This window comes from Staurois parvus, unplaced genomic scaffold (assembly GCF_062004578.1).
Source record: "Staurois parvus isolate SC_StPar_1 unplaced genomic scaffold, SC_StPar_1.0 ptg000586l, whole genome shotgun sequence".
Classification (NCBI taxonomy): domain Eukaryota; kingdom Metazoa; phylum Chordata; class Amphibia; order Anura; family Ranidae; genus Staurois; species Staurois parvus.
Window position 1 is genome coordinate 6,018,024 of NW_028318382.1, and position 13,768 is coordinate 6,031,791.

At 48.8% G+C, this 13,768-nt stretch overlaps 1 protein-coding gene across 1 annotated transcript in view; it reads left to right on the forward strand.

Moving 5' to 3' along the window:
* Positions 1-216: 216 nt before the first annotated feature.
* DOCK5 (dedicator of cytokinesis 5) overlaps positions 217-13,768 on the forward strand; it is a 188,526-nt gene continuing 174,974 nt past the window's right edge. The window contains exon 1 of the mRNA XM_089692497.1: positions 217-644. Coding sequence (XP_089548623.1) covers positions 602-644 — 43 coding nt within the window. The 5' untranslated portion in view covers positions 217-601. The remainder of the gene's footprint in view (positions 645-13,768) is intronic.

Consider the following 13,768-nt stretch of genomic DNA (forward strand, 5'->3'; position numbering starts at 1 on the left):
TGAGACGTTCCGCTCGTGTGAATTACAGAATGAGAATCCCATTGATTCCAGAGATAACTGGGGGGGGGGGGGGCGGGGGGCATTGGTTACACTTCAAGTCTGCATTTCTGCAGCAATCTAATGATACAATGTAGCGGGTGAGGAGCGCTGCCCCTGGCGGCCGTCTGCGGCACTGCTGGCTCCCCGGCAGCCCAGTCTCCTCCCTGTCACATTCCAGCAGGCAGATCCCAGGATCGCAGACAGACGGCTCAGTGTGATCGGATCCCAGCGGAGGGAGCGGCCGGGGCTGGGCGATCACAGGAGGAGTACGCTCGGTCTGCTCGTCTTCAATCAGCAATGCTCGCCCTGCCACCGATCCCCTAACTTCTCATCCCGCTCCCTTCCCTCCATCCCATTCACCATCTGCACATGCTGCTGTGCCCATGCCCCTCTCCACAACCCCTCCTACCCCATCCCTGTGACCCCTCCTACCCATCCACTGCACCAGGGGCCCCTCCCTCCCTGTGAGTCAGTGTGGATCATGGTGGAGATGGGAGATCAGCCGGGGGAGGGCTGAGGCCAGCACGTTACCTTCCAGCACCGATCGCCCCCCCAATGTACTATGGCCCGCTGGATCCCCACTAAGAGGGAGAGGTTCGGAGTGGGTGAGTCTGACATTCCACTGCACAGGCACCACAGCACTTGTCTGACACTCAACTGCCACTGATCGCCTACAAACTAACGCCACGAGAAACTTTTTATTTAGACTTTTAGTTACTAAACCTTCCGATGTGATTCCTGGGATGTTTATAAATATTGATGGCTTGTTGGGTACAATGTTGCAGCCTAGGCTGGATCGTATGGGGTAGAATCTGTCAGTGTGCCTGCAAATCAGAGGTGCCTTGGAGGGAGGATCTGCCAGCTGGGGCACCTGTAGTTCACTTTCAGATATGTCAAGCTGGAGGGTCTCCATACACAATACAATCTGATATAGATCTGTCAGCAACTATGAAGAGCCTGATTGGACACAAACCTACTGGATCATTTAGGAAGGTCCTCTTAGTACATAGTTTTGGTAAATCTAAAGTCCTCATATTTCATCACCTTGGTAAATCTAAAGTCCTTATATTGCACCATTTTGGTAAATCTAAAGTCCTTATATTACACTGTTTTGGTAAATCCAAAGTCCTCATATTACACCGTTTTGGTAAATCCAAAGTCCTTATATTGCACCTTTTGGTAAATCTAAAGTCCTTATATTACACCGTTTTGGTAAATCCAAAGTCCTTATATTGCACCGTTTTGGTAAATCCAAAGTCCTCACATTACACCGTTTTGGTAAATCTAAAGTCCTTACATTACACCGTTTTGGTAAATCCAAAGTCCTCATATTACACCGTTTTGGTAAATCCAAAGTCCTCATATTGCACCGTTTTGGTAAATCCAAAGTCCTCACATTACCCCGTTTTGGTAAATCCAAAGTCCTCACATTACACCGTTTTGGTAAATCCAAAGTCCTCACATTACACCGTTTTGGTAAATCCAAAGTCCTCACATTACACCGTTTTGGTAAATCCAAAGTCCTCACATTACACCGTTTTGGTAAATCCAAAGTCCTCACATTACACCGTTTTGGTAAATCCAAAGTCCTCACATTACACCGTTTTGGTAAATCCAAAGTCCTCATAGTATTATTATTATTACTACGAGTTTATATAGCGCCAAAGGGTTTGCTCAGCGCTGTACAATAGGGGGGACAATACATGGCACAGTACAACAACAACAAACAACGTACGAGGGGTAAGAGGGCCCTACTCTTACGAGCTTACAATCTAGGAGGGAGGGGGTAAAGGTACAGTAGGAAGTGGCTGAGGGGGATGAAGTGGTGGGAGGAATGAGGGAGGATGGCCGTTAGGTGAGGGTGGGGTAGGCTTCCCTGAAGAGATGGGTTTTGAGGGAGCGCCTGAATGTGAATAGGGAAGGCGACAGTCTGATGGATTGGGGCAGTGAGTTCCAGAGGATGGGGGAGGACCTGGAGAAGTCCTGCAGTCGTGCATGGGAGGAGGAGACCAGGGAGCAGGATAGAAGGAGGTCCTGTGAGGAGCGAAGGGTACGGGTAGGGCGGTACTTGGGGATCAGGTTGGTGAGGTAGTCAGGGGCAGTGTTGTGAACGGCTTTGTAGGTCAGGGTTAGGAGTTTAAATTTGATGCGTTGGGCAATCGGGAGCCAGTGGAGGGAGAGGCAGAGGGGGGTGGCAGAGGTGGAGCGGGTGGTGAGGTGGATGAGTCTGGCAGCTGAGTTCAGGATGGTCTGGAGCGGGGAGAGCCTGCACTTGGGTAGGCCAGTGAGGAGGGAGTTGCAGTAGTCAAGGCGTGAGATGATGAGGGAGTGTACTAGAAGTTTGGTGGTGTCTGGGGTGAGGAAGGAGCGTATCTTGGCAATGTTGCGAAGATGGAGCCTGCATGTGTTTGTGAGTGATTTGACATGCGGTTGGAGGGAGAGGTTCGCGTCAAGAATGACGCCAAGGACTTTGGCTTGCGGGGCGGGAGTGATAGTGGAGTTGTTGGTGATGATGGATAGGATGGGGGGGGGGGGTGTTGGCAGGGGGAAAGATGAGGAGCTCGGTTTTGGAGAGGTTGAGCTTGAGGAAATGTAGCGACATCCAGTCTGAGATGTCATTTAGGAGGTGAGTGATGCGGGCGGAGATAGTGGGGGTGAGGTGAGGGGTGGAGAGGTAGATTTGGGTGTCGTCAGCATAGAGGTGATAGTTGAAGCCGTGAGATTGTATGAGTTTGCCCAGGGAGGAGGTGTAGATGGAGAAGAGAAGGGGTCCAAGGACAGAGCCTTGGGGGACCCCAACAGAGAGGGGGAGGGAGGGGGAGGTGGCACCATTGTAGGTGACACTGAAGGAGCGTCGGGATAGGTAGGATGAGAACCAAGAGAGAGCAGTATCTCCGATGCCAAGGGAGAGTAGTTTATTAAGGAGGAGGGGGTGGTCAACTGTGTCGAAGGCCGCAGAGAGGTCCAGGAGAAGGAGGACAGAGTAGTCGCCCTTGGCTTTGGCGTTGAGTAGGTCGTTAGTGATTTTGAGGAGGGCAGTTTCAGTGGAGTGTAGGGGACGGAAGCCGGACTGTAGAGGGTCAAGGAGGTTATTGTCTGTAAGGTGGGCGCTTAGGAGATCGTAGACTATGCGTTCAAGGAGCTTGGAGGTGAGTGGCAGCAGGGAGATGGGTCTGAGGTTGTTGGGGTCCGCGGGATCCAGGGAGGGCTTTTTGAGGATGGGGGTGATATGCGCGTGCTTTAGGGGGGAGGGGAATACGCCAGTAGAGAGGGAGAGATTGAAGATGTGGGTAAGGGAGCGGATGAGGGAAGAGGGGGGTGACCGGAGGAGTTGAGAGGGGATAGGGTCCAGGGGGCAGGTAGTGAGGCGGGCTTTAGAGAGGACTTTGGCGACTTCCTCAGTAGTGACAGGGCTGAGGGAGTGCAGTGCGGGGGGGGTTATGGTGGGCGGGGCATTGGGAGAGGAGGGGGGCAGTGCGGTTGTGAGGGCAGAGGAGGGGGGAGATGAAGGGGTGACGGGGGCGAGGAGGCTAGGTGGGGAGGTAGATTGCAAGTTGACGATGTCCTTACGGATAGCGTCAATCTTGTTGTGGAAATGGGTGGCAATCTCGTGGGCGGTGAGAGAGGTACTGAGTGGAGGAGGGGGGGGGGGAGAGCAGGGAGTTGAAGGTGGAGAAGAGTCGGCGGGGGCAGGAGGAGAGGGTGTTTATTAGGTTAACAAAGTAGGCCTGCTTGGCGGCGTGGAGGGAGGAGGTGTAGATAAGAAATGCAGATTTGTAGAGGGAGAAAGTATGAGGGGACCTGGTTTTGCGCCACAGTCTCTCCAGTGCGCGACTGCGACGTTTGAGGCGTTTAGTGCTGTCGGTCTGCCAGGGTTGAAGCGGTCTGGGTTTGATGATGCGTGTGGTTAGGGGTGCCAGAGAGTCTAGGGCAGCTGACAGTGAGTCAATGTACAAGGTGGTGGCTATGTCAGGACATGACAGTGAGAGGATGCTGTCGTGTAGGCAGTCGGCGGCAGAGTGGAGGGGGGCCGGGTTCAGGTTGCGGAGGTTGCGGCTGGTGATGGTTTGGCGTTTTTGAGGGGGGGAGTTGGGGGAAGGGGAGATGGAGAAGGTGAGGAGGTGGTGGTCGGAGAGAGGGAAGGGGGTGTTCGAGAACTGGTTGAGGGTACAGAGGTGGGAGAAGACAAGGTCCAGGGTGTTCCCTCCGAAGTGGGTGGAGGATTGAGTGTGCTGTGTGAGCGCGAAGGAGGAGGTTAGGTGGAGGAATTGGGAAGTAGCCGGGGTGTTGTCGTTGATGGGGATGTTGAAGTCCCCGAGGATGATGGTCGGTAGCTCAGAGGAGAGGAAGAAGGGGAGCCAGGCAGCGAAGTCATCCAGGAAGCGGGCTATGGATCCGGGAGGCCTGTAGATCACTGCGATCCTTAGGGGGGTGGGTGAGAAGAGTCGGATGCAGTGCGCCTCAAAGGAGGGGAAGGAAAGAGAGGGTGGGTTAGGGAGGACCTGGAAGGTGCTAAGCGGTGATAGGAGCAAGCCGACACCACCACCTCTGCGATCACTCAGTCTTGGTGAATGGGTCCAGATGAGACCTCCATGGGTGAGTGCCGCAGGGGAAGTGGAGTCAGTGGCCTGTACCCAGGTTTCGGTGACTGCTAGGAGGTTGAGGGAGCGGGAGATGAAGAGGTCATGGATGGCGGTAAGCTTATTGCAAACCGAACGGGCATTCAGGAGTGCAACCGAGAGAGGGGGGATAGATATGGGGAGGAGGGGTACATGTATGAGGTCGCGTCGGCTGGCGTGAGCAGGGGGGGCTCTAGGGGGGGTGTGAGGTGGTGAGGGGCCAGGGTTTGGGGAGATGTCCCCAGCTGATATGAGAAGGAGGAGGGTGAGGAAGGTGGCGTGGGAACGGGAGGTGTAGGAGCGCTTGGGTCTGAAAGTGGTGGCAAGTGGGTCAGCGGGGAAGTGGAGTAGCAGGAGGAGGTGGTGGGTGCCATAGTGGGGAGAAAAACACCGTTTTGGTAAATCTAAAGTTGGTCGTACGACCAGATTGTATCATGTATGGTGAGCCTTCGTCTATGGCAACTTTTCAGCTTGTGTGCATCCCTATAGAACTGTTGGGTACAACCAATAGCACAGGCGGGGGCAGATTACAATGTACATTGTTGGTAGCAGTGAAGTTTTCCAGATCCATGTTGCTGTAGCTGTCCTTGCACTCTCATTGAATTTTCCATGGGTATTGAACTCTGGGTACAATGCATCCTGGAATATGTATGCATGCGGAGTTGTATGTGACAGTCCACAATAGATCGTGATATTATTACTGTACAGGATTTCTATAGCGCCAACAGTGTACACACAGAAGGGCAGACAATTACAATACCAATGAATACAGGAGGAATCACAGGGCCCCGCACCTACACACACCTGGAGATCTGTGATCAGGGAGAGTTCAGTGCTGGAAAAGTTCCCACAGATCCTCTGAGATGTGGAAAAATCGAAGGGATCTGACTTATGAGCTGGGACTACATTTTCTGTGCCTGCAGTAAAGTAAAGAGGGCAACAAATATGTTTTCCTAGCACAATGCTGCTCTAAAGTGGATGTAAGCTCTAAAGTCAAACTTTGATCTGCAGATAAGCATAGAATTACGTTTACCTCCAGTTCCCTGGAAACAGTCTAAGGGCCAGTTCACACTACATGCGTTTCAGTTTTTTTTTCTGCATCCAAAACGCTCTGACAAGCATATAACCTACTTTCTATGTCATAGTTCACATCAGTGCTTGCAGTTCCAGTGCGTTCTGATTGCAGAAACAAAAGTAGAAGAGGCTGCTTTTTTTCTGCACAGAACTGTACTGGAACGCAGTAAAAGGCACCAAAACGCTCTGGAACGTACCTAGAGCACACATGTTCCTATTTAAATTGAAGAAAAAAAGAGGGGAAAAATGAACTGGAATGCATTAAATCCGCACTGGAACGCATCAAAACGTACCGGAACATGCCAAAAACACGCATGCAGAAATGCATCCGGAACGCATCCGGACTGCGTTTCTATAGTGTGAACTGACCCTAAGGCTTGGTTCATATATGTGCGGATGGTGCCACTGCAGGACCTGCACAAATACCTACAGCCACACCACCCACACAGAGGAATGCGGGATCTGCAGGTGGGTGCCATTCAGGGCTGTTGTTAGAAACCACGGGGCCCCATACCGCCAACCTGGCAGAGCCCCCCCACAAAAATAAACCACAGTTTACTATTCTTCATTCACACAGTGAGTGACGGGTACCGAGCAATCATTCATGTTCATTCAGGAAAGGAAGAGGCTGGTAAATGTGACATACTTGCTTAAGGATCCTATTGTGTGTTTTCAGCTGGTGGTGGGAAGGAGAGCATTACAGGGTGGGGACACAGGGGGGCTTGGGCAGCAGGGGAAAATGTATGGTGAACAGGGAGGGTGATGGGGGGGGGGGGGCAATTACTGGAACCGATCCCCTGTATGGCTCTCTCTACAGCAGCTGAAAGCGGGAGGGAGAGGAGAAGAAGCCAGCTTTCAGCTGCTGCAGAGAGAGCCATACAGGGGATCAGTAACTGCCCCCATGTTGTGCTGATTGATTACCCTCCCGGCTCACATCCGATTCACCTAGTTGAATGGGCCCCCCTGCTAGCCTGGGCCCCATATTGGAGGACCTGTGGTACCCCCTTATCCAAGGCCCTGGTGCCATTCTAATGGCACACCAACCCGCACTAGAAATTGCAACTGTACTGGGAACCTCAGTTCCTGTGCGGGCTGTGATTTCCCAAGTAGTGCAGGGACTTCTTCCCTGCAAAGAACAAAAGTCCAATCAAATCTCATGCCTGCGCAAATCACAGCCGCACATATGTAAACCTGGACTAATGCAGGCCATAGACGCTTCGTTTATCGGCCGATTTTGCGTCCGAAAGAATAATCGGCCGATTTTCGCACTGTTAGTGGGGTAAAGGCTTCAGCCAATTTTCACGGTTCCTCTTCGTTTCTTTTATCGGTCATGCTAGGAAATATGTGAAAAACGGTCGATTTTCCCAATCATTTGTGGCAACAGAACGACCGATGTTTTTTCGTTTTTCGGATGAAAAATTGGCTGATAAATGAACCGTGAAAGTTCCTACTGGCACCGAAAGCAGTTGTTTTTAACACTCCTCAAACGCCTATGCAAATGACATTATAGACACTGCTCACATTATCAAAACCTGAAGAGTTAGTGTCGCTTCAAAATTGAAGCCTCATGTAGAGTCTGGAAGAATTTTGAAGGCTTTCAACACCTCCCATTCAAGTCTGTGGTAACACTCCGCAAACACGCTGGCAGGCATTTGATAGGCAGTTGCGGCACGTTAATAGCGTTACAGTTTATTATAGGCGTTTGTGGTGCAGTTTTAACGCGTGTCAAACACACCAAAAACTCATATAGGGCATTTGGGGAGCATTTTTAATACATGCCAAATGCCGAACCAGGAAGAGATTAATATTGTTCATACATTGGAGGTTCCAGGCCCGCAGGAGGGACAGTGGAGCCTGGCATATATGGTGGAGAAGCCTGGTGGGCAGCATGTCCCTGTAGTAGCTCTACAGCCAGCCAGATCAATCCCACCCAAAAGCCAACACTCTGAAATTGTGCACAGATTTTTTTTTTTTTTTATACAGGTTAGGCAGTCAGCAGGAAGGAAGGGGAAACATTTGTAAGCATTGTTAGTGTTAGTGTTCATGTACACTGCAGCCCCATCATCGGTGTCGACGGGAGGAATAGCGCCCCATCATCGGTGTCGACGGGAGGAATAGTGCCCCATATTTGGTATTAAGGGGGAAGAATAGCGAACCATTGTTGATGTCAGTGGGAGGAATAGTGTTTCATTATTGGTGACAGTGGGAGGAATTGTATCCGATTATTGGTGACAGTGGGAGGAATTGTGTCCCATCATTGGTGTCAGTAGAAGGAATAGTGCACCATCATTGGTGCCAGTGGGAGGAATAGTACGCCATCGTTGGTGTCACTGGCAGGAACTATGCTCCACTGTTACTGACAGTAGGAGGGAATAATGCCCCAAGTGCCGGATAAAAGCAAGTAAAGGGCCGCACTTTGGAGACCCCTGATCTAGAGCAGTGTTGGGTTTTTTTTTTGAGTCATTTAGTAAATATGCACATGGGCTCTACCTGATGACATCACTGGCGCATGTGCATTGGATTCTGTATTCAGGGCACACTGAGTGCAGGGAGTGCCTTACCATGATGTCAATCCCATGCATGCAGGGGAGTCACCATCTCCATGGCTTGGGCATTCACACAGAACATGGAAGGAAGACCGGGTGAAGATAGAAGCACCGAGACAGTGCAGCGCTGGAGGGCTCAGTTTGAAAGGTAAGTCTGTCATAATGTGATAGTATGCGGTGCATATGGGCATATTATGGCACAAAGCTGTAGAGGTCCCATTAAAAAAAATATTTGGCAAGTTACCTACTGTTTTAAATATAAATATTTTTTCCCTGCTTTATCCCTCCTTCTCTCTCACATTTCAATATCATTTATTTTAATTTAAATTGGCTGTAAACCCTCACATATACTCATTGAAGTGACTGGCCTCAGATAATACACAGAGTTTAAACAAATCCTCCTGCATACGTTGTACAGTTTTATCTGCAGCTGGGGTGGACTGACCATTCAGGCATTAGGGCAGTGTCCAAGGGCCCAGGGTCAGTAGGGGGCCCATGAGGTACCCCTGGTACCTTTTTATAGGCTTTTTTGGGTGTGCTTTGAGTGTGGGCGAGGACACAGGGGACCCATGATCCCCTGTTGCCCGGGGTTCCCATGAGTTGTCAGCCCGACCTGATCTGCAGCCTTCTGTCCCGTACATCCAATGTAAAGAATTTACACAGGATCTCTCAGCTCTGAAAAGCAGGAAACAGGGAGCTGAAATTACATTAATTGAGGAGGGCTCTGAGAGCTGATTGGAGGGAAGACACACATCCCCCCTCCCTTCACACAACACACAGGAACCCTCCCATCACCATTTTTTTTTTTTGTTATTGGTGTCAGGAAAACTTGTCAGAAGAGACTCATGCAGATAGAAAAGGAACAAGGCAACAAACAGAAGTGACACTTAATGCTCTGGATTGAGACCAGTACACACTATAGAGGGATATGCTTTGTTCATATTTTATGTTTGAGGTTTACAACCACTTTAATAGAATTTTTGTACTGCAACGCAGCACTTCCATCTTTCTTGCCTAGGGTAGAGTGACATTTGCCTCCACCCCCCCACCTTCCTGATTCTGTGTCTGCACAGATATTCTGCAGTGCTTTGGGTCCCAGCAGAGCCCTACAGAATATCTGCACAGGCACAAGTTTCCCATGCATACACGAAAGGGCAGGTATGCAAGTCCAAAAGTTCAGCATGTCCACACGTGTGGGAAATTTCCAGCACGTACGCAAGGCCTCAGGGCACTGCCGGATCTCAAAGACTGGGCAGAGCCCTTTGGCACATCTGTGCACATGCCAGAAGAGCAAATATGGCAGTGCCGTAAGTGGGGTGGGCCCAAAATGTAAGGCAATTCGAGATCCCCTGTGTATCTGTGTAGCTCAGTGTATGGGCTTTCCTGTTCAACAGAATTTAATTGTTTAGTTGACCTCTGTTGAAAAGACATGTTGGAAAATTTCCATTGATCAGCGGCCACAGCCAATCAGATGCAGCTGCTGCTCAGGGTATTTTGACAGTGACGGGTGTTGCTGTCAGAATACAGTGTCCTGATGGAGAGGAATCCTTCATCCACCTTGTTTGTGTGCATGAAGAAAAAAAATCTAACCATGTATGACCAGCATTAAAGTGTAGGGGTGACCCGAACTTTTTTTTTCGGATAGAGCAGAGAAGAGCTAGAACCCCTGTCACATTTGCATTGCTTTTTGTGTCCCCACTAGGCAGATAAACCCTGTCTAGTGCCAAGTGAACTAACCTTTCCCCCTTCCTTGTTATGATAGCGTGTAGGGGTTCTTCTCCCCCCCGCCAACATCACTTTTGAATTTTGCACGGCTGTTCGGGGAATGAATTAATAAACTACAAGTCCTGTCTGCCACTGCAGCAGCCAGACTTGTTGTCCTCAATGGAATACAAGTGCTGCGATCATGGCACTGATAGCCCATTGACACTTCTACCACCGCTCCAACTGAAAGACGGAAAAACGGTATGGACAGGAAGCTGGAGAAAGAGTCTGCTACAGTGATTGTGGCTGCAATGCATTAAAGGCTCAAATGCAAAAATAATAACAAATGCAATTTTTTTTGCTGCAAATATATGTGCATGTATTTTTTTTCCCACTCCTGACACTTTCTGGTGTGTGAGATGCCTGGTCCCTTGCTTAACACTGGTTACATCTGCTGGCCCCTACACCACTATTTTCTCTCCCTGTGACATCTCATTTCTGTTACTGCTGTCAGAGACACAGGAGGTGCATTGGGTTGGCAAAATTGCTGCATGCTTGTCAAAATGCGATCATCCAAATGTAAATCGTTCTCTGATTGGTGGTGGTGAGGCAGGGCGGTGATGTCATCCATTTCACCTCATCCAATCAGAGAAAGCTTTGCATTCATGCAGAAAATTCAAAGCATTCTCTGAATGGCGGACCGTTGAGTGGCCAATCTCCTGTGTTCAGAATGTATTAGGCCAGCCACTCAGCACGAGACCTGGAAGCAAGTGGAGATCACTGGAGTAGCGATATCTACTTTTGTTTCCACGGGCATTGGCAAGGTATGGTATACATAGATAGTCCAGCTGAAAAAAGGCAAAAGTCCATCTAGTTCAACCATTGAAAAAAAAAAAGTTATAAATCTATACCCACAGTTGATCCAGAGAAAGGCAACAAAACCCAGCAAAGCATAATCCAATTTGCATTGAAAAATATTCCTTCCTGATCCCCCGAGAGGCAATCGGATATTCCCTGGATCAACTTTACCTATAAATGTTAGTATCCAGTTATATTCTGTGTATCTAGGAAAGAATCCAGGACTTTTTTAAGGCAATCCACTGAGCTGGCCAGAAGCAACTCTTGAGGGAGTCTATTCCACATTTTCACAGCTCTCACTGTGAAGAAACCTTTCCGTGTTTGGAGATTACATTTCTTTTCCTCCAGACGTAAAGAGTGCCCCCTTGTCCTCTGTGATGACCTCAGGGTGAATAACTCTACACCGAGTTCACTATATGAACCACTGATGTATTTATACATGTTGATCATATCCCCCCTTAATCTCCTCTGAAAAAATTCAGTTCCTCTAATCTTTCCTCATAGCTGATCTCCTCCAAGCTGGGCCAATGTATCTATGTATAAAATATCCATAACTGGAATTCTTCATTAATCCAGGTTTTCTCCCTGCTGGTCCTGGTTGTGATGACTGGTCCCATGCGGTTTCTCTTTTTGCTTGTCTCCAGTTGGTCTTGTAGCCCCTTGCCAATGTCATCAAATAAAATCCAAAGCCAGCAACCATTGCTGGTCCTTTTATTGTATTTTATGGATGGCATAAGAGTGCCAGCCCACACTCTGGCATTGGTGAGGTGAGAACTTGAGTTCTGGCTACTGCGGGTTAAGGCAAGTAATACTCTCTTCTCTTCCCATAGAAAAACTGGTAGTATAATCCTCATATGTGGGGGGATAAAAGTGTGTGTGAATGTTCTTCCATCCAGTGGCATCCCTAGGTGGTTGCGGGGGGTAAGCTCTGCACCGGGTGACATCTATCTCACGGGGTGACACCAAAAATTAAAGCCAACGATCCCTGCAAGATGGATCGGATTCGCAGTAACAAATGGTGTCACCCCTCCAGAGGTGGGCAGTCCCTGTTGTGCACACACAGCCTGGCTCTTCCCCTCCCTGTGTCCCCGTCGCACCCCCCGGACTGGTGTTCCAGGATCAGTTAACCCCGTATAGGTTGCAAGACGACGAATCCCGCAAGATGGATCGGATCCGCAGTAACAAATGGTGTCACCCCTCCAGAGGTGGACAGTCCCTGTTGTGCACACACAGCCTGGCTCTTCCCCCCCCTGTGTCCCCGTCGCACCCCCTGGACTGGTGTTCCAAGATCAGTTAACCCCATATAGGTTGCAAGCCGACGATCCCCTCAAGATGGATTGGATCTGTGGATTAGGGAGCATAATGGATCAGAGTTATGCACCGGGTGACACCAACCCTAGGGTCACCCCTGCTTCCATCCATGTGGTTATGGTCAGAATGGGCTATGATCTTGCATCTGTAGCCCTGACATCATCCTACTTCAAACACTGGGTGATGGAAGAACTATTTTTAAGGATTTTCCAGACCAATTGCCATTCTTTTCCGCCCTTTCCTTTATAAGCCAAAATATGCCGGGTCAGAGTCTGCACAGTGGTCGCTGGTATTCACAACAGGTACCTCTCCCCTTTGTAGCCAATAAATATAGTAAATCGGCTTCTACCTAATGTGATCCCCTGGCTCCTCCCACTGTCATAAGCGTCAAGTGATATGTATTCTGTGTGTGTGACTTTTCCAGACTTCCAGTCCCAGGGTTAGTGAACTGGCTCCCCGGGGCGTACTTTACCTTGACGTTTTGTGTCCATCAACCTCCTGTGATCATTTACAAACAGGTGTAGCCTGCAAGGTGCAATATGAGAATGATGGCTCAGATAATGACCCCCCCAATCACAGACTGGGCCTACAGGTGCATTTTGAGTTAGTTAACTCCTTCTTGGCAGTGGCATTAAATACAGGAGATGGATTTCACCTAAGGCAGCTGTCAATAAGGGGTTAAAAGATTTTGCTGACATTTGATCCATTTGATTCAAATCTTCAGAGTACCTCCAGAAAATCTTTTCACATAAGGTTCTCTGGTTGTCGATGATTTATAATGCCAAGAATCCAATGAAGGATTTATTTGATTGTGTAATAACACAGACATTTCTGCATGTGCTGGCTTTTTCTGCTGGCTGTCGAAGAAAGCAACACAGACCATGCAGTTCAGTGAACGGTAAAAGTGAAAAGTGTTTTGCTTTGTCCCATTTCATTTCTGGACAGCAAACTAGCCATAACATGTATTGCAGCCTGACAGTGAACCCTGCCTATGATTAGGGCAGCCATGCTCAGCTCCTGCCCTCAAGGACAAATAATAGCTACATAGGAACTGATTCTTTTGTTAATGTGTTATGTTCCATTCATTCTAAATAATCAGATCTGGGAATACTGTTTTTTCCAGTTAAGAATAAATTTTTTTCAGCAAAGTTTTTTAACATTTTTTTTTTGTCTTGTAAATTGATAGTATTCTTACCATTTGGTTAACTTTAGATGTGATTGTAATCACTCAATGAAAGTATGCTCATTATTATTATTATAAAGGAGCTATATAGCGCCAACAATTTGCTCAGCGCTTTACAATATAACGGGAGACAATACAGTTCAATATAAGAACTGCTGCTTGGAGCTTACAATCTAAGAGGGAGGGATCTCAATAAGTCAATTATTCCACCTGCCTGGGCCTTTTTTCAATCCGACTAGATTGCCTGGTGTTTGTAAATGCCTGTGAAGGAGAAATGGAGGTGAACCAAAAGACCCCCACCCCCAATCTATAGCGCTTGATTGGAAATATCCATCCTGGCCAGTTGGTACTTCATCACCAATGATTTAACCACAGACATCTGTTGTGATAAGCTGCTGCCCATAGACAAGGAGACTAGCTTTTGATTCAAAATG